Below are 22057 nucleotides of genomic sequence, written 5' to 3'. Positions count from 1 at the left end.
TTTCAGATCAGGAAAAACAGATCAGATTTTTTTGACAACACAAGGCTTCCTTACCTCTGCTTATCACTATGTCCAGTGTCCTGTACCTGTGTTAAAGTGGCTGTTTCGGGTAAGAGAAATATTTGGGGGGTATAGTTGCCTCTTTCTATATTTCCCAGTCAAAAATAAACTTTTAAAATATAATCTTATTTGCACATTACTAGAGAAAAAATCTAGCATATCAAACCCATGATTTTAGTGGGCTAGAATGAAGCAAAAAGAGTCAGTATAAAGAGATTATAAAAGAAATGCTGGGCTTCCTTGGTGGCTCAGTGGTTGAGAGTCCGCCTGCCGATGCAGGGGACACGGGTTCGTGCCCCGGTCTGGGAAGATCCCACATGCCACGGAGCGGCTGGGCCCGTAAGCCATGGCCGCTGAGCCTGTGTGTCTGGAGCCTGCGCTCCGCAACAGGAGAGGCCACAACAGTGAGAGGCCCGCTTACCGCAAAAAAAAAAAAAAAATGCTGGGGGGCTTCCCTGGTGGCGCAGTGGTTGAAAGTCCGCCTGCCAATGCAGGAGACACGGGTTCGTGTCCTGTCCGGGAGGATCCCACATACTGCAGAGCGGTTTGACCCATGAGCCATAGCCACTGAGCCTGTGCGTCCGGAGCCTGTGCTCCGCAACGGGAGAGGCCACAACAGTGAGAGGCCTGCGTACCGCAAAAAAAAAAAGAAATGCTAATGCAGATAGTGTGCAGGATAGGCAGTAATGCTAGTTGTGCCTAAGTTGTTTCATCACACTGGTAAATCACTGTTGTAGTTTGCTTTAGAAGAAGTCTTCTAATGCTTGTGTACCTGGGGGGATTTTTTTCTACCTTTTCCCCCCTATTTTTGTGGAGGTGCCTACATACATTTTTAGGATTTGACTTGTATACTGATATTTCCCCATTCATAACTGGGTGCGGGGAGTGCAAATCCAATTGAATATTTCTTTTCCCCATTTGTATTTAACTTTTAAATGCACTTAAATAAATAATTTTGTATTATCTACATGGTAACTTTATAAATATCAGTGGTATCAGAGAACTGTAACTACTCTATATATGTGAAGTGAGAAGTGGGAAAAATATATGCAGTTTCTATTCTGGGCTTTAAGGTTACATTTCAGAGAATCTCATATTTGCAAGAGCTATATATTCCAATATAGTTTTTCATTCATTTTTCATATAGCTGCCATGTTTGAGTGCCAACTGTGCCAGGTGCTGGAGAGAACAGCAATTTCAAAAATCAGTGTTTCTGATTTCATGAAACCCACATTCTATTATAGAGGAGATAGACAATAAACAGGTGTGTGTACGTTTATAGATATGTCAGATGGTAAATGGGAGAAGGGCATTCTAGGCAGAGAGAATAACAGGTGGGACAGACTGTGGGGCAGGAGCATTTGCTTCCAGTTGTTAGGAGCTCACTACTTGGATCCCAGTGATTTTTTTTTTTTAACAGTCCTAATTAAATCAAAATTTGCCTCCAAATGGTTTTTTAAGTAGTAGTACTAATTATCTTTTCTATAGCTTCCCACAGTATGCCTCATCTCTCTAACAGTCCTTCAGTTAAACAACTATCATGACCCTCATTACTCCCCACACTAAACTTTCTCAAGTCACTAAATATCCAGTCCCTTTACTGATCACCTTTCTGAATGACCTTTAGCTTGTCAGTTTCCCTCCTAAAGTGTTCCTCCTTCCCCCTAGTAAATGAATATATGCTCCAGATAAGGTCTTTCCTACCAGCAGTTTCCTGCAAGGCTCTTATGCATCTACCCCCGCCCCCACATATTTATGTTTATTGTGATTCAAAACTTCATTTGTTGTCACACCAGGACTTCATTATTCTCTAATTATGTAATATATCTTTTCTTAAACTTACAAGTAGGACTTTGCATTTATCTGTTTTCATCTTGTTGGTGAGGGCCCATCATTATAGCCTTTAAAACCCTAATGATGACATACAAGCATATCTTCATGTAAGCAGCTTTTTATACTCTTTATATTCTTTGAAAAGCAAACTAATAATCATTTGTTAAGTGCTTTTTCTGTGTAAGACACTTTGTCTCGTTTCTCCTTTTCAATTCCAAGTCCATTTTTCATGATGGAGAGACTTACCAACTTACAAGTTTTTTTTTTATAAAATATATTAGAATTCATTTTAATGCTATAGTCCTGATAATTTGAAATTTAATTGTAATGTAATTGAAATGTTTGCATCTTAATGATTTTATCATGTGTCTAAACGTAATTGACCAGAAAGACAATGTGAACAGAATATGTGCTGTTTTATAACTTTTTTTTTTCAGGTAACAATAAATTATTGAGTATTTTCATCTCAGTATAGACATGTTATCATTCTTTTTAATGGCTTTATATTGTATACTATATTGTAATAGTAATAGTATTCCTTTGTAGTGCTGTACCATGATTTATTTATTTAACCCAATCTCAATTGACAGACATTAGATTGTTTTATATGTATGTATGTATCTCTTTACATATTTATTTAGCTTCAGGTACTGTAATGCCCACCTTAAAATTCATCACCCCCCACAAAAAGATTCTTATGCAGAATTTGTCCTGTGTCCCACATGGCTTTGAATGGTGCTGCCCCTTGTGGCAGAGTGTAATGACTCAAACATCATAGCAAAGACATTTTTTCACATAGGTTGACTTGGAAATGACTCAAATTATATGCCTGATTGAAACCAGAGTTTGGGCTATTCACCCTTATATTTTAGATGTAAATTTATTATAATCATAATCCATGGTTTCACAACAAAAGAGAAATAGAAATACACCATGTTTTTCTCTATAAAACCACTTTAAAATAACTTTCAATATGTTATGATTTTTTTAATGTCTTTTAAACTTGAGATTTTGTTCCCAAAAAGTTGTCTTGTAAAATTACATTCATTATATGCTTCTGTATATAAATTCCTGTACGTTAAAAAGGCTGAGTAGGGCTTCCCTGGTGGCACAGTGGTTGAGAGTCTGCCTGCCGATGCAGGGGACACGGGTTCGTGCCCCGGTCTGGGAAGATCCTACATGCCGCGGAGCGGCTGGGCCTGTGAGCCATGGCCACTGAGCCTGCGCGTCTGGAGCCTGTGCTCGGCAACGTGAGAGGCCACAACAGTGAGAGGCCCGCGTACCGCAAAAAAAAAAAGGCTGAGTAGATCAAAGTGTAAGGACAATGATTTTGCATAAATATTACCAAATGACTTTACAGTTTTTACCAAATTACACTCATACTGGACATACTCCCTCTTTCCTAGTACTCTTGTGAACACTGGGTATTATGAAAACTCTTAATCTTTACCAGTCTTGAAGTCAGCTGATGATATCATGTCATTTTTCTTTGCATTTCTTTGATTACTAGTGATACTGAATAGCTCTTAAAAATATACATTGGTCTATTAATTTGTATATTTGTATCTTTTCAAATATTTTTACTAGTTTGTGGTTTGATTTTTGCCTGTGATGTGATCAGTGTAGTAGCCTTCTCCTTTATGGTCTTTGGGTTTCATGGCATAATATGAACTAGAAAGGTATTTTTGATAGTTTTTAAAGTTATATTTATCTAATTGTAGATGAAAGTTGTAAAAAAAAAAAATCAGCATGTTAGAATGGAAAGGGCTCTGACTTACAAATCAGACCTGGATTTAAATTCCAACTCATGTATTATGTTGGGTGGAGTATGTTCATCTCTCTGAGCCTCTTTGCTCTTTCTTCTCTCTTAATACTCTATCATTTATCTACTTTGGCAGATGATGTCAGTTCATACAGACTGTATTGTGTCTGTGCAGATTTTAAGTACATTAATGGAAATAACAATAAGAAATGGTGAGTAGATAAATTTATTGAGATTAACAGTGTGAATTATTGGTTGCTTTGTACATGAACTCTTTCGTATTACTAAACAATTAGGATATTTGGACATATAGAATAAAAAATTGTTTTTGTAATATAAAGTCTTTAATAATGAAATGAAACTCCAATAAAAAATGAGTGCATTTTTCTAGTTGCATTGAGAAAAAGGGTATAAGATCTTGCAAGTGGCATCCCTTACCTAATTTTTACCAAGACATAGCTTACTGTGCTGGATAAGTGGAAATAGTTGCAAGTTTATTTAGCCAATTAACTTTGATGGCTTTTTGGTGAGCAACAGTATTGTACTGATTATGCACTGAGAAGATTGAAAGTATCCACTGCAAAACTATGACACTTGCATTCTTACCTTTGAGATCCCTTATAATGAAACAAGCATTGTGATTTACCTTTTTCACTTGTTTTAAGGCTTGGGACTATATAGGCACTGAACATGGTAAAATCTTTGTGTTAGCAGTAGTTGGTTTTTTACTGTTGTTATTTTCCAGTCTTCTGAAAATGTTCCTCCTGAGTTACACCCTTTTATCCATCACTTGCAGATATTTTGTTCATAAATGTCATTTCCTTCACATTTATTTGAAAATCTGTAATTCCTATATGATCATTCTAAATAACTATATGGATATCATTACCAGCTGCCATTTCTATAAATTCATAGTAATAATCCATGTTTCATGTGCAGACTGTCATCTTGCAACTATGGGTTTGTGAACCCAGGATTTGGGATAAAATATTTTCTTCTGTTAACTAGATACCTTCAGTGATTCACCAGTTTGGCCTTGGATCCCATCATTGTCTGATATAGCTGCTGTGTTTTTCAATATGGGAATTGATTTTAAATCTTTGTTTCCTCTGGAGAATCTTCAGCCAGACTTTAATGAAGATGATCTAGTGTAAGTGTTCTTTTCATAATTAACTCCAAAAATTGTCTTTTAAACAATTTATATATAAACAGTTAATATTCATTTGATAAATTAAGTATTCATGCTTGATTTTTTTTAAAACTTAAAGTTGAAACAGATCTTGAATTAGATATATTCTTAACATCTAACTTAATCTAAATGCCATCAGCATGTTTAACAGGGAAAAAATGGGGACATTTTTTAAATTAAAAAAAATTTTTTTAAATAAGACCGCCTATTGTTATTTACCATTATTTTGGAGCTACTGGCCAAAACAATTAGACAAGAAAAAAAAAGAGATATAAAGATAGGAAATGAGTTCGTGAAAGATTCGTTATTTGCAGAAAAAGTGATTTAATGTATACATAGACGCCTAGGAATCAACTGAAAAGCTCTGGCAAACCAGTAAGAGAATTTGGTATGGATGCCAGGGTACAATGTTAATAAAGAGAAATTAGTAACCTTAAGGTATATGAACTGTAGCTAGTTAAAAGATACACTTCATTTGCAATAGTAAGAAAAATATATTAAATACCTTGGAATAAACTTAAATAGAAGTGTGTGTGTGTGTGTGTGTGTATGTGTGTAAACATTACTAAGAGACAAAAAAGACCAGATAGGAAAATTCAGCATCATAAATACATTAGAGCTACCCCTGAGGTAAACTGTGAACTTGATGAGATCCTAATAAGAAATGAAACTAACACAACATTGTAAATCAACTATACTCCAATAAAATTAAAATAAAATAAAGAAATGCCAGTCAGATTTTTGTGGGGACGAGGGGAGTTGGGACTCTACAAGTGATTCTAAAGCCATATAGAAAAAATACCCAGGAAAGTTTTGAGAAAGAAGAGTTATGAGGTGGGACTGACCTCAGCAGTTAATAACATGGGACAAATGCAGGTATTCATAGGTCCATCAGTGGAACAAAATAAGTCCAGGGCCAACTCTACTTTATACGAGGATTTGACTTTGCAGCAAGTGGGTGCCCCGACCCCTGCATTGTTTAAGGGTCAAGTGTAGGGACTTGTGGTTGAGAATCGCCTGCCATTGCAGGGGACACGGGTTCGATCCCTGGTCTGGGCAGATCCCACATGCCACGGAGCAGCCAAGCCCGTGCACCACAACTACTGAGCCTGCACTCCTAGAGCCCGTGAGCCACAACTGCTGAGCCCGCATGTCAAAACTACTGAAGCCCACGCACCTAGAGCCCTTGCTCCGCAACAAAAAGAAGCCACCGCAGTGAGAAGCCCATGCACCGCAATGAGGACCCAACACAGCCAAAAATAAGTAAATACATATATACATACATACTAAAAAAAGGGTCAACTATATAAGAATGGAACTCTGGTCACAGACAAAGGCTTAATTTCAAATTAATAAAAAGATCAATAACCTATTAGAAAAATGGACAAAGGAAATAGGCAGAAAAAGAAAAATTAAAACAGTTCTTAAACTTTATGAGAATATTCTCGTCTTCACTTTTTCAAAAAAAAAAAAGCAAATTTTTGTTACTTGGTATATCCAGAACCAAACTCTTCATCTCTCCGTTTCTTTCCACCCCATACAGGATCCCTCCTTGTTGCTCAGATGTAACCTGTATCTGAAAATATGTTGGATAGCAAATTTTCACATAAAGACTGTATTCCATCATCCATCCTATTCCATTTAAATAGGAAAAATAATGCTTTCTCAGACCATTCAAAAACCCCAAACATGACCAAAATACTCAAATACCTATATTTAGAAAGTTAAAATACTATTTTATTATTTAACATTTAATGAACTGAATAGTGTGTAGTGAATTTTTATGTTGTATGCAACAGATTTGTTTTCCTTTCTTCACTGTAGTGAACAGGTACTGTAGTGGACATAGTGAAATAAAGATATATAATTATTTCATTAAGACATAATAAATGCAAATAATATTTAGCAAAATTGTTTTTTTGATTGATTATTTACCAACTGAAGAGTTGCCTCAGTCAGGTTTGGGAGCCGGGATATGGTGGCTATAAGTCACCACCATTGCTGTGTAGTGGTAGGCAACGATGAACACAGGTAAGCAAGAGTAAGCTGGTGAAGGAATCAGCGAAACATAATCAAATACCTGTTTAAACAACATGAGCACGAGAGAATTCTGTTGAGATATCACAACTGACTCTTCTCACTAGGTCTCACATGCAGCTTATCCATTTTTGCTGGTATATATGTGCATATTCACAGTAGCAAGTTGCTATCCAAATGGGAGGTTTGGAGTGAAAAATGTTTAAAGGTTGTTAGAGTAAATATTCAGGTGGGGAGAGTAAGATGTTAAAGGATACTAGGACAGTTCTTTTCTTTACCATTATTCTGCAGGAAATACAGACCTAGTCCTAACCTCTTTCTAGTCTGTATTCCATCAATTGTCACATCCCTGTGTTCCTCTTCCTCTACCTATCTCACAACTATTCTTTCCTTTCCGTTCCCGGTGTCAGTCTAACTCAGATCCTCGTTTCATGCCTAGCCTGGCAAAAATCTCCTTTTCCGTGGGGGCTTTCCACCTCCAAGTTATTTATTCCTTTCATTGTTAGAGGATTCCTTTTATGAAAGCTTTTTTCTCCACTATTAAACCTTTACACCTGTATTTGAGACTCTGCAGTTGACTCTGACCTGTTTTCTGTTTTGTTCACCCTGTTGTAACCAAATTGATTCTGTTGCTGTTCCTCCACATTAGCCATTGCTGCATGGGATCTTCCTCATGCTAGTCCCTCACCTCCATCCTCAGTGTCTGCTCACCAAAATTATCTGTCTCACTTGTTGAAGCACTGTTTATAAGAGTAGAATTACCAACATTACATATTGTTTACTATGTGCCAGACATGGTTCTGGGGGCTTAATATAGAGTACTTCATTTAATAGTCACTACAACTACTAGATAGTTTTTTCATTCCCATTTACAGGTGAGTGAGGCACAGAAAGATTAAGTAACTTGCCTGAGGTTGTATAGCTAGGAATGGACACAGGACTACTGAGCAGATATTTTAAAAAATAAAGTTCTTCCCATGTAGTTATAGGAGTATCTCTAAGACATATTAAGTGAAGAAAGAGAGGTGCACAACAGAGTGTATAGTATGCTACCATTTGTATTAAAACAGTGGGGAGTGTAGTCATATTTATTTATATGTATATAAAATGCCTGTGGGAGGAAGGACTAAAACTAGTAGTGATTGTCTGTGAGGAGGGGAAATGAGTGGCTGAAGGCCTAGACTGGGAGGACAATTCTCTTCAGCACACTGTGCCTTAATTTCTTTTAACTTTTTTTTTAACCATATGAAAGGGTTATTTATTCAAAGAAAAATAAAACAAGAAAATATTATCTATGTTTTGAAGGCAAATTCATGTGTCTCCTCTTCCATGAACCTTCACTGATTCCTCAACCAAAATTGGGGTGCTTAGAATTGTTTATATTGCTGTGGAAGTTTTGTTGGGCCACTTACGAGGCCTTTAAATATTATGAGTTCTTTGTAGTCAGAGCCACCTTCTACATAGCTCTCTGACACCAAGAGCAACAGAGAGAACGCCTCATAAAAAGTAGCTGTTTGGCCTTTCTCACCTTCTGAGATGGCCCCCACTCTGTGGAGTGTGTTTCTCTCTAAATAAATCCACTTCTTACCTTAAAAAAAAAAAAAGTAGCTGTTCAAGGGAAAACTAATGCATAGAAATAGAAATCAAATTTACCTGGAGTGGAGATAGCCGATTGACTCGGATCTGACATGAAGGGACTTTTGAGGTATTATAGAAATGTTCTGTTTCTTGATTTGGATGGTGGTTACACTAGTATACATATCATCAAAAATTTAAATGTGTGTATTCCTTTTATTGTATGTAAACTATACCTCAGTAAAACTTTTGTTGTTCAGTGCTTCTCACAGTTTTGTGCATAATTTCACATTGTTTTTATTCACTCTTCCATAGTTCTGAAACACAGATGACACTGGGGGTGAAAGGAAGTGAAGATTCTTCTTGTAAGCCAATATTTTCATCTCTCCCTGAAACCAACATTTTAAATGTGGTCAAGGTAGGAGAAAACTCTTTTTTGTAAGTCTAGCACAGAGCTGGAACCACTTAGTTTTTTGCTTAATGGTTTTAAAACAAAATCAGGGACTTCCTTGGTGGTCCAGTGGTTAAGACTCCACGCTCCCAATGCAGGGGGCCCAGGTTCGATCTTAGGGAATTGGATCCCCTCAGGACACATTGAAGATCCCGCACGCAGCAACGAAGATCCCGTGTGCCACAACTAAGACCCAGCACAGCCAAATTAAAAAAAAAAAAAAAAAATTCACTGGTGTTTTACCATGGGATTTCTAGTCTCTGAAATTGCTTAGCAATAATCTTCATATTAAAGGTTGTTTTTGCTGTTTTATTTATTTATTTTTTGTTTTGTTTTTTGGCCGCACTGTGTGGCATGCGGGATCTTAGTTCCCTGCGTGGAGTCTTAACCACTGGACCACTAACCCTAACACAAACCAGGGAAGTCCCTTATTTTTGTTTTAATATTAGGAACGAAAGGGAACTTTGAATCAGAGTTATGTGATTAAAATAGTTCTAGGAATACCTTTACCAAGAAGCTTTTTGCTAGTAGTAGTTTTGAAACCAGTAATTTTTTAGAATTAGAATGTATGAAGAAAAAAATTGTAACTTACAGTATAACTAAGTGACCAAGAATTAATAACAGTGCTAAAACATTTTTAGTGGCTGAATCAAATCAATGATATTGAACTGTTAAGAAAATTTTGAAAATTAAAGATGGGGAAGAAGATACTTATCAAGTCAACTATTAACATGAGTATTTCTTGCCTTTTTCCTAGACAACTGATGTTTCAATTTCTATATAGTTCTCTTTTGCATTTTTTGTTAAAAAGTTTTTATAATGTAAACTCTTCAAGCAAAATATATCTCCTTAAGTTGTTTTGTCTCTGATATGTGTCAAAGTTTCTAGGCTTGTGTACATCTATACATCCGGAAGGTTACCAGGATTGTGAAATAATGTTACTGATTTTAATGTTGTTTAAAATGAGTCTGGAAAAACAACTGAAACAGATTCCTCTAGTAGACTTTCAAAGCCTCCTGATAAACCTGATGAAAAACATCAGAGATTGGAATACAAAGGTAACATTACTTAAAATTTTAATATTGTTTTTTGTATAGCATCACAATTTGAGTTTCATAGTGCATGCAGAATTGAAAGTTTGTAACCTCAGTTAAGGTGCTCAGCAGATGAAAAATAAACTGAAGAAACGACTGTCTGTGCTGGCACTGTATTTAAATTCATGAAACTGAATCTTTTCTAAAACTGCAGTTAATTCATTCCACAAAAAATGTGTTATGTTTACTGGGGATTTACTGTGGGCGAAGCATTAATGCAGGTGCTAGAGATAAAGCTGTGAAGAAGATAAAGCCCTTGCTCTCCCAGCACTTCTATTCTAGTCAAAGGGTTAGGTTATAAACAATGTAAATGTAGATTATAATATCATGTTAAGTTGTAATAAGTGCTACAAATTACAATAAAGCAGGACAAGGCAGCGATGCTCTACTATTTCATATGAGGCAGTTAAGGAAGCACTTTCTGAAGTGACCTTTGAACAGAGACCTAAATGAAATGATAGAGTGAATCATACATAACAGCAAGAAGTTGAGTTGAATTTCTGCAGCCATTGGTGGTAAACATGTATAGTTTTTGTTAGGTTTTTTTAAATTATATTTTTCAGCCTTTTTTGGTGGAAAATGTCAAACATGCAAAAGTAGAAAGAAGAGTTTAATGAACCCCTAAATACTTATCACCCAACTTCAACAATTATCAAGACATAATCAATCTTATCTCATCTCTTACCCTCATCCCATACTTCCCTTCCCTACTCAGGGATTATTTTGAAGCAGTTCTGTTAGACTTTAAATACTGGAATAGTTGATTCCTAAAATTCAAGAAATCCCAAGTCAGGAACATGTACTATCTTGTGCAACTCTCATTATATACCTTTGGAAACTGGTATGTGTACTTAGACTTTATTCTTCGAAGGACTGTTTAAATACAGATAGATATGATGTAGCACAAAACACAAAAGCCAAATGAAATTCTGATAAATGTATCTATTCAGTCTATTCTAGAGTTTAAGATAAAACTGAATATGTGGGGGCTTCCCTGGTGGCGCAGTGGTTGGGAGTCCGCCTGCCGACGCAGGGGACACGGGTTCGTGCCCCGGTCCGGGAGGATCCCACATGCTGCGGAGCGGCTGGGCCCGTGAGCCATGGCCGCTGGACCTGCGCGTCCGGAGTCTGTGCTCCGCAACGGGAGAGGCCACAACAGTGAGAGGCCCACGTACCGCAAAAAAAAACCACTGAATATGTGTACTCCATGCTGTTTCTTAAAATGAATGCTCTTTTTATAATAATGCTTCATTAAGAAGGGATGTGGATGATCTGTTAGATATTTGATTCCACTGACCTATTTGAAAAATCTTGCTCACTGTTTGTTTTCAGGTACCTGAACTCTGTCTGGCCATAAATGAACTCTCCAGTCATCCCCACAACCTTCTGTGGTTGGTACAGCTGGTCCCTAACTGGACATCACGTGGAAGGTATTGAAAAGTGAGAATTAAACACTAAGAAAAATGTATGTTTACATTAATGAAATGCTTTTAGGTCCTTTATTTCCTTTAATCATTCCTTGAATGTTAAATCAGAGTCTTTTATTTCATTTCATATTCAGTTGTGGGAAAAGGCATTGACAGCCTGATTCTGATACTTAGATCAGTTTGTAATATTCTTGATGTTTAATTTTTAGCTTATCTGATAACTTAATATAGATGGCATATACGATGAAAATGAATCAGTTTGCTTTTTTTTTTTTTTTTGGCTTTAGTAAAAAGAAATCCCAGGGCTTCCCTGGTGGCACAGTGGTTGAGAGTCTGCCTGCTGATGCAGGGGACGCAGGTTTGCGCCCCGGTCTGGGAAGATCTCACATGCCGCGGAGCGGCTGGGCCCGTGAGCCATGGCCGCTGAGCCTGCGCGTCCGGAGCCTCCTGTGCTCCGCAAAAAAAAAAAAGAAATCCCAGCAGTAAAATAGATTTTCTAACAGTAAATCATCAGGGTCAAAGATAAAGGCTCTTAATGGTTTTCCTGAGCTTCAGGCAACTTTAAATTTGTGTACAAATATTTTACATGAAAATTTTACTGTTCTAGTATAGCTTTTATATTCTTGTATAGCCTTCTTTTGAAACATTAGCTATGTTTCGAATTAGAAGAACTTCTTTTTGCAAACTTCATTTGCTTCTTAAGCAGTATTCATTAAACACATTCTAAATACTTTAAAATTCTAATTCCAGGCAACTGAGACAGTGCCTCAGCCTAGTGATTATTTCAAAGCTTTTGGATGAGAAACATGAAGATATCCCTAATGCGAATAATCTGCAGGTATAAATAACATTTTTGTTTTCTTTTAATAAATGGGAGAGCTAGTGACGTGTAGAGAAAATTGATGGATCCTACGTCAAAAGTACTGAGGTTATGCGCTTCCCTGGTGGCGCAGTGGTTGAGAGTCCACCTGCCGATGCAGGGGATGTGGGTTCGTGCCCTGGTCCAGGTAGATCCCACATGCCGCGGAGCGGCTGGGCCCGTGAGCCATGGCTGCTGAGCCTGCGCATCCGGAGCCTGTGCTCCGCAACGGGAGAGGCCACAACAGTGAGAGGCCCGCATACCGCAAAAAAAAAAAAAAAAATAGATCCTAACTCAGGCATAATACTATTCATGTAATCTTTAGCATGGTACTTAACTAATGAGACCCAGTTTCTTTATGTGTGAAATAGAGACAGTATCACACCCTCTACCACATAGGATGGTTATGGACAATTAGATGAATTAATGTATAAAAAGTACTGGGAAAGGGCTTCCCTGGTGGCACAGTGGTTAAGAATCTGCCTGCCAATGCAAGGGACACAGGTTTGAGCCCTGGTCCAGGAAGATCCCACATGCCACGGAGCAACTAAGCCTGTGCGCCACGACTACTGAGTCTGTGTGCCGCAACTACTGAAGCCCGCACACCTAGAGCCCATGCTTTGCAACAAGAGAAGCCACTGCAATGAGAAGCCCACGCACTACAACGAAGAGTAGCCCCTGCTTGCCACAATTAGAGAAAGCCTACGCGCAGCAACGAAGACCCAATGCAGCCAAAAATAAATTAAAAAAAAAAAAGTACTGGGAAAATCGTAATGTGCTATATAAATATGACATTATTTAATTAGTTCACCTTGTCAATGTTAGTAATTTTATCACAAGATTAAAAATTGTAGAACTATTAAACATTAATTTCATCTTGTACCTATTTTAATATTAAAGTCTTTAAATTATAGAGCTTAAATGTGGTTGCCCAGTAGTGAATATATCATGTATGAGTGTGTATGTGAGTGTGTATAAACATGTCCTATAGAAACCCCACTCTGAGAAGTCCTGAAGGCTTTTTACAAGCATAATATTCATAGTTGAATCTGAAAACTCAACACAGAACCTGATCTAGATGTGGTGTTCTTGTTTGAACTGCAGTTCAGTACAAGATAATCCGTTAGGTCCTACAGATTAAGAAAAAAAAAATGAATAAGATAGAGACTCTGACCTTGAAAATATAATGTAGTGGTCAAAACAGAATTAAGCAACCATTGTGGTACAGTGTAGCAAGAACTGTGATGGAAGTATGCACAAGGTGCTGTGGGACAGAGAGATTGAAAGGATAGCTGGTTTCTACATTAGTAGAGTTGATGTAGATTTCATTTTTGGGTGTCCACACCTGAGCCACGAGGGTGATTAGCAAATAGCTCTCAGTCCTTTCAGTGATATTTACTGCCATCAAGAGAGAATTCTTGGACTTCCCTGGTGGCATAGTGGTTAAGAATCCGCCTACCAATGCAGGGGACACGGGTTCAGGCCCTGGTCCGGGAAGATCCCACATGCCGCGGAGCAGCTAAGCCCGTGCTTCACAACTACTGAAGCCCGTGTGCTTAGAGCCTGTTCTCCGCAACAAGAGAAGCCACCTCAATAAGAAGCCCCACACACTGCAACGAAGAGTTGCCCCGACTCACCGCAACTAGAGAAAAGCCCGTGTGCAGCGACAAAGACCCAACGCAGCCATAAATAAATAATTAAATAAATTTATTTTTAAAAAGAATTCTTTTCAGAATTCAATAATGCTACTCACAGGGAGGAAGATTCAACTCTGCTGCCTTTCAAATAATTTCTCAAAGAAAGTCCTCCCTTTGACCTCTATTGTAATGCCATTTGGTCTCCTCAAGTTTTCATCCTCAATTACAAGTACTAAATCTTTAATATCCCTTTTAGGGAATTCCCTGGTGGTCCAGTGGTTAGGACTTAGCACTTTCACTGTTGGGGCCTGGGTTCAATCCCTGAACGAAGAAATAAGATCCTGCAAGCTGCATGGCACAGCCATAAAAATAAAATAAGATCCCTTTAAAGCAATTGGGGACTTTTCTTACTCTCATTTTATTGCAGTGAAGTTTAATAGTACAGAAAAGTCACATGACCTTGGTGGGTCAATTGGGGACTTTTAAGTTAAGTGAATATCACTGGACTATAAGAAGCTAAAGGGGCAAAATTAGAGAAGGCAAAAATTATTCAGTGTTTCCTCTTTCTTTTGATAGATATCAGTCTTGCATCGCTATCTTGTGCAAATGAAGCCTTCAGATTTGTTGAAGAAAATGGTCTTGAAGAAAAGGGCTGAACAACCAAATGGCACTATTGATGATAGTCTTCATTTGGAACTTGAAAAGCAGGTATCCATGGCTAGATCATCTCAAAAGATGATCTTAACCATGGACGTTTCTGGATTTAGAGACTAGATAACATTCTAGCAAACACAATTACATAGTGAATGATATTTTTGTTTATTGCTGTCATGAAATTGTTCAGTTGACTTGAGGATTGAGGTAAAAGGATGGTTGTTGGTAATTTAATACTGGGAGTATTCTTTGTAGCCCTTTACTAGGGCAGTCGTGAGGTGGTAAAAGGAATGCACTTGAGTTAGAAATCAGAAACCTGGTATAAATGCTTGGCTTTTCCTTACTAACCAGCTCAGTTAACTTGAGCAAATCCTTAATCCTTCCTAGGCAGCTTTCCTAATGTATAAACTGGGATGACATGTATTCTAGCTAATTCATGGGTGTTAATTTTATTCATTTCTCTACCAGGCATATTACCTGACCTACATTCTTCTTCATTTAGTCGGTGAAGTTAGTTGTTCTCACTCTTTTTCTTCTGGACAACGGGTAGGTATTTTTTAGTGTTTTTTGTTTTTAATAAGTGTCACTATTGATGGAATAAATGAACATTCTTTATATAGGAGAAAACTTAATAACTTTTATCAAGTTACCTTTGGATTCACTATAGAAATCCGAGTGTACGCTGGAAAGAGAGAAGTAATAGTAACCTTGCAGCCATGTCACTGACAAAAATTATTTGTCTACACATGTTAGTTCTGTTTACTGGAGTGGGACTTAACTGTGATAACTTGGCAGTAGTGTAATACATTAATAAGAGCAAGATCACCAAATACCAAATGGGCTAGCTCTTAGCTGGTTTCTTCCCATCTCTGCTCCCACTCCACTTCCTTTTTATTTAGAAATAATGTTTGCCTTCAAAATTAAACTGATGGTAAGTCAGGCTACCTCAGATATGCATTTCTAAATTATCTCACCATGTTAAGATTTTCATTTTGAATTATTTTATTCTTCCTATCCTATCATGTTGCATACTCCTGGGGAAAGTTCTTGTTTAATTCTTCATGTTTCACACCTTAGGTAATCCAACCCCTGTTTAAAACTTTGTATCTCCTTAGGCATGATCAGAAGGACACAAGACTGGTTCATGTCTTTTTATAAACACTGCTGTACATAGAACTATTGTTTGCTCTCCTGATTGGAACCTAACATAGTCATCTATCTGTTCTTATATATGGTCTTTACATTTTTAAATTATTTTTTTCTGATTAGAAAAAATCAATGATTATTGCTTTAAAATTCAGTTATTATAAAACCATATAAGGTAGAAAGTGAAAGACTTTATAATCCAGTGCCCTCCTATAAATTTCTCCATAATTTATGCATATACTAACATAATTATTTTTTAATGAGGTCATGTTATTCATATTATTTGCAACTTGTCTTTCTTTTTCCCCCACTGTAAATTACTGGCACGTCTATCTAATAACTGTAGTATTTCAAAACATTTATTGATGAACATTCCTTTCTGTGTGATTACACACAGTGCTAACACGAACCTTTGGAAGCATTTCTGTAGGGTAAATTCCTAGAAGTAGAAATGCTAGATCAGAGGTTATAAATTTTTCAAATTTTAATTATTTAGAAATGGTTGTTATCACATTTCCCTCCCAAAAAATGTTCATTTACATTCTCACCTTAGTATATTCAACCATAGTATATATATATGAGTGTGACTGTTTTGGACTATACACTTCTAAAACTTAAGGCACTTAATTTTTCAAGGAACTACCACTAAACCTCCTTTTGTTCATAGAGAAAAAAATAGGTTAGCTGTTACTTGAATATTTCATTAGAGAATGTGTTAATGGAAAGACTCAAATTTCTAGGCACTACTTCACAGTCTGAATTCTAGGGTTAATTTTCATTAATGTGCCTTAATACATAGCAAAACAACCTTTATTTTTGTGTATATTTTATGCATTAACTAGCAATAAACTATAACAGTCTTATTGTTGTGGCAGTTAGTACTTTTTACTGATATGACTGCTATTATGTTGGATAGTTAATATCAGAAATTGCTAAGGTAGATTTTTTAAAATGATTGTTAGCTGTCCTAGCTACATGATCTTTTCTTTGTTAATTTGTAATGCTTCAGAGTTGTTTTCATCCCTTGCATTTGTTTTACACAGAAACACTTTGTGCACCTCTGTGGGGCTTTAGAAAAGCATGTTAAGTGTGATATTAGGGAAGATGCAAGACTGTTTTATAGAACTAAGGTAAGTGTGTGTTTTTCTTATTGTTAGCTTTTTGTTTGTTTGTTTAACCTTGGTTTCGTTAATACTTGAGTAATACGTATAAGCCTCTCTTTAAGAAGGAACATATAAGATTAGAAATATGACTTTCTCCTTTAATAACAAATTAACTTCTACTAAGTACTTCTAGCTAGATTGAAAGTAAAGCAGGGGGGGAATCTCAAAGCAAATACATTTTAAGACAAGCTGAATATATGAGTATGGAGTTAGGAAAGCAACTTCGGTATTATTAAAACAATTTGACGATTTTTCCTGAAACATAACAGGATTTTCTGGAAACTTTTTCTTCTAAGGATTTTTTTAATTCTAAATCATCTTTTAGCTTTTGTAGTGTAGAGCCGATCCATTCTTGCCATTTGTGTTTGGATAGTCATTGAATGTGAGGTTTCAGCTGTGTAACTTTATATTTTACATTAATTAGCTGTAAAGATTAGATATTTCAACAATTCCCATTTAGATTTAGTATCTGTATTTATTTTAATAGATTTAAGTTAAATACAAAAATGAGCAACTAATGAAATTGTATCAGATTGCAGATTTTCAAATACATGTAGGGGATAGCTCTTTGCCTTAGAGTGGAAACTGTAGTTTCAGAAGCACATTCTTTTGAACATTAACTAGAGTTACTGGCCCATAGAACTTGGTGGTAGTGGCTACTGCTGACAGACATGCTAAGGAGGACCACCCAAGGTTTTTGTTTCTTAAAGCCAAGAGGCTGGGCATAGACTGGTGCCAGGGCTCCTCTTACTTAGAGCAGAGAATGACACAGAGGTCTGTGGCAGTTGCTTTCAGGGGATGGTCCTGCTGAAATAGATGAATTGCATGCCTCTCCACAAGCCTCTGGTAGAAAAAGGTGGTGCTTGTTTTAGAGAAACTGAATCTGCTGAACTCTAAATGGAGAAAAAAGCAGACCTTGAAATAACTTAAAGCAACTATAAAATTCCTGGCCTGTTTAAAACACTTTGTTGGGACTTCCCAGGCAGTCTAGCGGTTAAGACTCTGTGCATCCACTGCGGAGGGCGTGGGTGCGATCCCTGGTCAGGGAACTAAGATCCCACATGCTGTGTGGCACGACCAAATAAATAAATTAATTTAATTAAATAAAACATTTTGTCAAGCAATTATGTCCAGGAACTAACTGAGAATCTCTAATATAGTAGGAGTTTCACACAGAGACTTGCTAAACCTCCAAATACAGGAATAGATCAGGTATTTAAAGAGGATTCATAGGGGCTTCCCTGGTGGCACAGTAGTTGAGAGTCCGCCTGCTGATGCAGGGGACACGGGTTCGTGCCCCGGTCCGGGAAGATCCCACGTGCCGCGGAGTGGCTAGGCCCGTGAGCCATGGCCACTGAGCCTGCGCGTCCGGAGCCTGTGCTCTGCAACGAGAGAGGCCACAACAGTGAGAGGCCCGCGTACTGCTAAAAAAAAAAAAAGAAGAGGATTCATAGTGTAGTCTACCTTTGAACAACACGGATTTGAGTACTGATTCTGTCCAAACCATTTCAGCTTCCTGCCCTTGGGTAAGTCATTTATCACTTTCTTTGTTTTTGAGGCAGAGAGCCGTATGATTTTCTGCTGTGCGGGGTCTTGGCACCACTAACCCCCGCGTTGTTCGAGAGTCCACTGTACTTTGCAAAAACCTAGAGAGGCTTAACATTGAATTTTGGATCTTGTAATAGTGTGAAAAGGAACAGATGACAACCCTTTTTTTGTGGCCTTGAGTCTTTCAAATAGAACTTGGAAGGCAGGGAACAGCCAAAGCTTTGGGTCCTGTAACAAAGGCCACTCTTCAGCTTCCCTTTGTGGGTGTTCAAAAGACAGCAAGTTAAAGATATGTGTCTTGAAGGCAGGGAGTATGTTTATCTGGATGATCGTTAGTAACTAATGGGAAAGTGGAGTCCTAAGCATTCAGTATTTTGGATATGGTGATGAAGGTCTTAGTAATCACTATGACTTGAAAGCCCCTCCAGAAGTTGAGGAGTTTATTCTCTCTTTCTTTTTTTTTTTTTTTTTTAAACATCTTTATTGGGGTATAATTGCTTTACAATGGTGTGTTAGTTTCTGCTTTATAACAAAGTGAATCAGCTATACATATACATATGTTCCCATATGTCTTCCCTCTTGCGTCTCCCTCCCTCCCACTCTCCCCATCCCACCCTTCCAGGCTGTCACAAAGCACCGAGCTAATATCCCTGTGCCTTGCGGCTGCTTCCCCCCTATTCTCTCTTTCTTAACAGAAACCACATTTAGTTGTTGGGTGTGGGTCTGTCACAGCTATCAGGTCTTTTGTATCAAGCATTAAATTGCTTTGCTCTGATCCCTTTTCCCCTTCTTGATATTTTTAAGGTAAAAGACTTGGTTGCCAGGATACATGGAAAATGGCAGGAAATAATCCAGAACTGTCGACCTACTCAGGTGTCGTTTTATTAAACAGTTTCATTTATTCTCAGTAGTTTTGCTAAATGTTATTTCTTCATACTGTTCAAAAAAAAGCATGACAGAGCACTTGCTTCTAGGTATCCTAAAATGAACTGAAAACCCCAGTATATTTTATGTATGTTTTTAAATTTTTGTTTGCTCTTATATTCATTAATTTATTTCCAAAGGTGTTTGACCCCACTTTAAAATGTTACACTGCATCAAATGGAGGTTATTTCTCGTGGAGTATTTTTCTTAATATCTTTATTAAGATAAAATTCACATATCATTCATTTCATCCAAAGTGTACAGTATTTTTTAGTATATGCACAGAGTTGTGCAGTCATCACCACAATCTAACTTTAGAACATTTTTGTCACTCCAAAAAGAGATCACATATCTATTAGCAGTCACTTCTCATTCCCAACCACCTGCACTCCCGTCCCCACTCCACGCCCTAGGCAACCACTAATCCACTTTCTGTCTGTATAGAGTTGCCTGTTTTTTATATTTCGTACAAATGGAATCATATATGATGTTGTCTTTTATGACTGGCTTCTTTTATGTAACATAATGTTAAGTTAATCCATATTGTAGCATGTTGTATGTCCTTTCTATTGCCAAATAATATTTCATTATGGATATACCACATTTTATATATCTACTTATTAAATGGACATCTGAGTTGTTTCTACTTCCTGGCTGTTATGAGTAATGCTTCCATGAATACTTGTGTATAGGTTTTGGTGTAAATGTATGATTTCAAATGAAAACATTTTGGGCATATACCTGGGAGTGGGATTGTTGGATCATATAGTAATTCTGTGTTAAATGTTTTGAGGAACTGCCAGACTGTTTTCCAAAGTGGCTTCACTGTTTTACATTCCCACCAGAATGTGTGAGGTTTCTGATTTCTCCACATTCTTGCCAACACTTGTTATTATCTGTCTTTTTGATATAGTCATAGTAGGGGGTTGGACATGGAATGTCATTGTGATTTTAATTTGCATTTCCCTAATAACTAATGATGTTGAGCATCTTTTTATGTGTTTATTGGCCATTCATATAGCTTCTTTGAAGAAATGTCTGTTCAAATCCTTTGCCCATTTAAAAATTTTCTAATTGTAAGAATTTTCCATGTGTTCTAAATATAAGTCCCTCATTAGGTATATAATTTGCATGTATTTTCTCCCATCCTGTATGTTGTCTTTTATTGTTTTGATGATATTATTTGTAGAACAGAAGTTTTTCGTTATGATGAAGTTTGGTTTTATCTTTTTTTTTCTTTTGTCACTTAGGGTTTTGGTGTTATATCTAAGGAGACTTTCCTTAAGAGGAGCATTGTTTAAACACCTGATATTAAGTTTGCCATCCTGCTTATTTACAAACCAACTAATATGGGATTGTCGAAAATGCTTCTCAAATTTTATTTATTTATTTTTAATTTGGCCATGCCATGTGGCTTGTGAGATCTTAGTTCCCAGACCAGGGATTGAACCTGTGCCCTCAGCAGTGAAAGCACAGAGGCCTAACTGCTGGACTGCCAGGGAATTCCCTGTTTCTCAAATTTTAATGTACATAGGCTTCAATAAGGAACTTGTTGAAATACAGATTGTGATTTAATAGATCTGGAGTGTAGCCTGAGATATTCTGCATTCCTAACAGGTTCTCAGACTGATGCCAATGCTGCTGATCCGGGGACCATACTTTCATTAGATAGGGCCTAGAAGTTGCTTATATTTTATATAAAAGTAGTAGGAACACTGAAGATTAGTTAAGAAAAGCAGTCTCACTGTGTTATGACGCTTTGACTCTTTTGCTGTTGGTGTTCTTCATAAGATAGAGAAGTCTTTGAGAAATCTTAAGTTAACATTTTCTTGTTCTTGTTTTAGTTTTTAATCTCAGTAGACTTTTTTTTAGGCCTGCCATTTTTGTTGATGTAACATTAAAACAGAAAAGAATTTAATACCAAAACTTTATATTAATCAGCTTAACAGGGACTTCCCTGGTGGTCCAGTGGTTAAGACTCCACACTCCCAATGCAGGGGCTCTGGGTTTGATCCCTGGTCAGGGAACTAGATCCCGCATGCCGCAACTAAAAAAGATCCCACATGCCGCAACTAAGACCTGGCACTGCCAAATAAATAAATATTTTAAAAATCAGCTTAACTTTTTACTTAATCTTTTTAAATATGTCGCTCCACATGTGTGTGTTACTGAGGAAAACATCTTGTACTTATTTATACTTTTAAAAAATTTTTAGACTATAAAATGTGAAACTTGAATCTGATTTACTGTAAATTTTCAGAGCAATTTATAATATCAAAACTTTATTACTTTCATTATCAAAGCACATTGTCTGATGATTAGTGGTTTTATAAGGATTAATTCATAATCTGATTTTCCTTTATTCTGTTTTTTCCCCCTTCCCTTTTCTAGGGGCAGCTTCATGACTTCTGGGTACCAGATTCTTAACAGGAGTTGCAGCAGCAAAATTATGAACCAAGAGAAATTCAATAAGAGTCTTTCCTAAAGGAGTAGAAAGTAGTACAGAACCCAGTGGAAGGCCAAGAAAATGTTCAGCAAATATGCTACTTGAATATCTAGTATGAAGCTGGTAATGAAGAAATTGCCATTTCTGAAGCAGATACGAAATGTGATCCGCTTAAAAAGGCAATCAGCCTTTTAAAAGAGCAGAATCCCATAACAAGAGGGGAGGGGTGGAAGCAGCTGATAGTTGCATGTC

At 37.1% G+C, this 22057-nt stretch overlaps 1 protein-coding gene across 1 annotated transcript in view; it reads left to right on the top strand.

Annotated features, from left to right (window-relative positions):
* Positions 1-21786, top strand: part of SLF2 (SMC5-SMC6 complex localization factor 2) — a 39016-nt gene extending 17230 nt beyond the window's left edge. Inside the window, exons 9-20 of the mRNA XM_065894486.1 lie at positions 7-109; positions 3792-3867; positions 4664-4805; positions 8772-8874; positions 9789-9965; positions 11334-11431; positions 12179-12266; positions 14501-14632; positions 15047-15124; positions 16768-16854; positions 19240-19308; positions 21751-21786. Coding sequence (XP_065750558.1) covers positions 7-109; positions 3792-3867; positions 4664-4805; positions 8772-8874; positions 9789-9965; positions 11334-11431; positions 12179-12266; positions 14501-14632; positions 15047-15124; positions 16768-16854; positions 19240-19308; positions 21751-21786 — 1189 coding nt within the window. The remainder of the gene's footprint in view (positions 1-6; positions 110-3791; positions 3868-4663; positions 4806-8771; positions 8875-9788; positions 9966-11333; positions 11432-12178; positions 12267-14500; positions 14633-15046; positions 15125-16767; positions 16855-19239; positions 19309-21750) is intronic.
* Positions 21787-22057: the final 271 nt, after the last annotated feature.

The sequence above is a fragment of the Phocoena phocoena genome, chromosome 16 (assembly GCF_963924675.1).
Source record: "Phocoena phocoena chromosome 16, mPhoPho1.1, whole genome shotgun sequence".
Classification (NCBI taxonomy): domain Eukaryota; kingdom Metazoa; phylum Chordata; class Mammalia; order Artiodactyla; family Phocoenidae; genus Phocoena; species Phocoena phocoena.
Note: the sequence above shows the minus strand (reverse complement) of the source record. Positions and strands in the feature narration are given on the sequence as shown.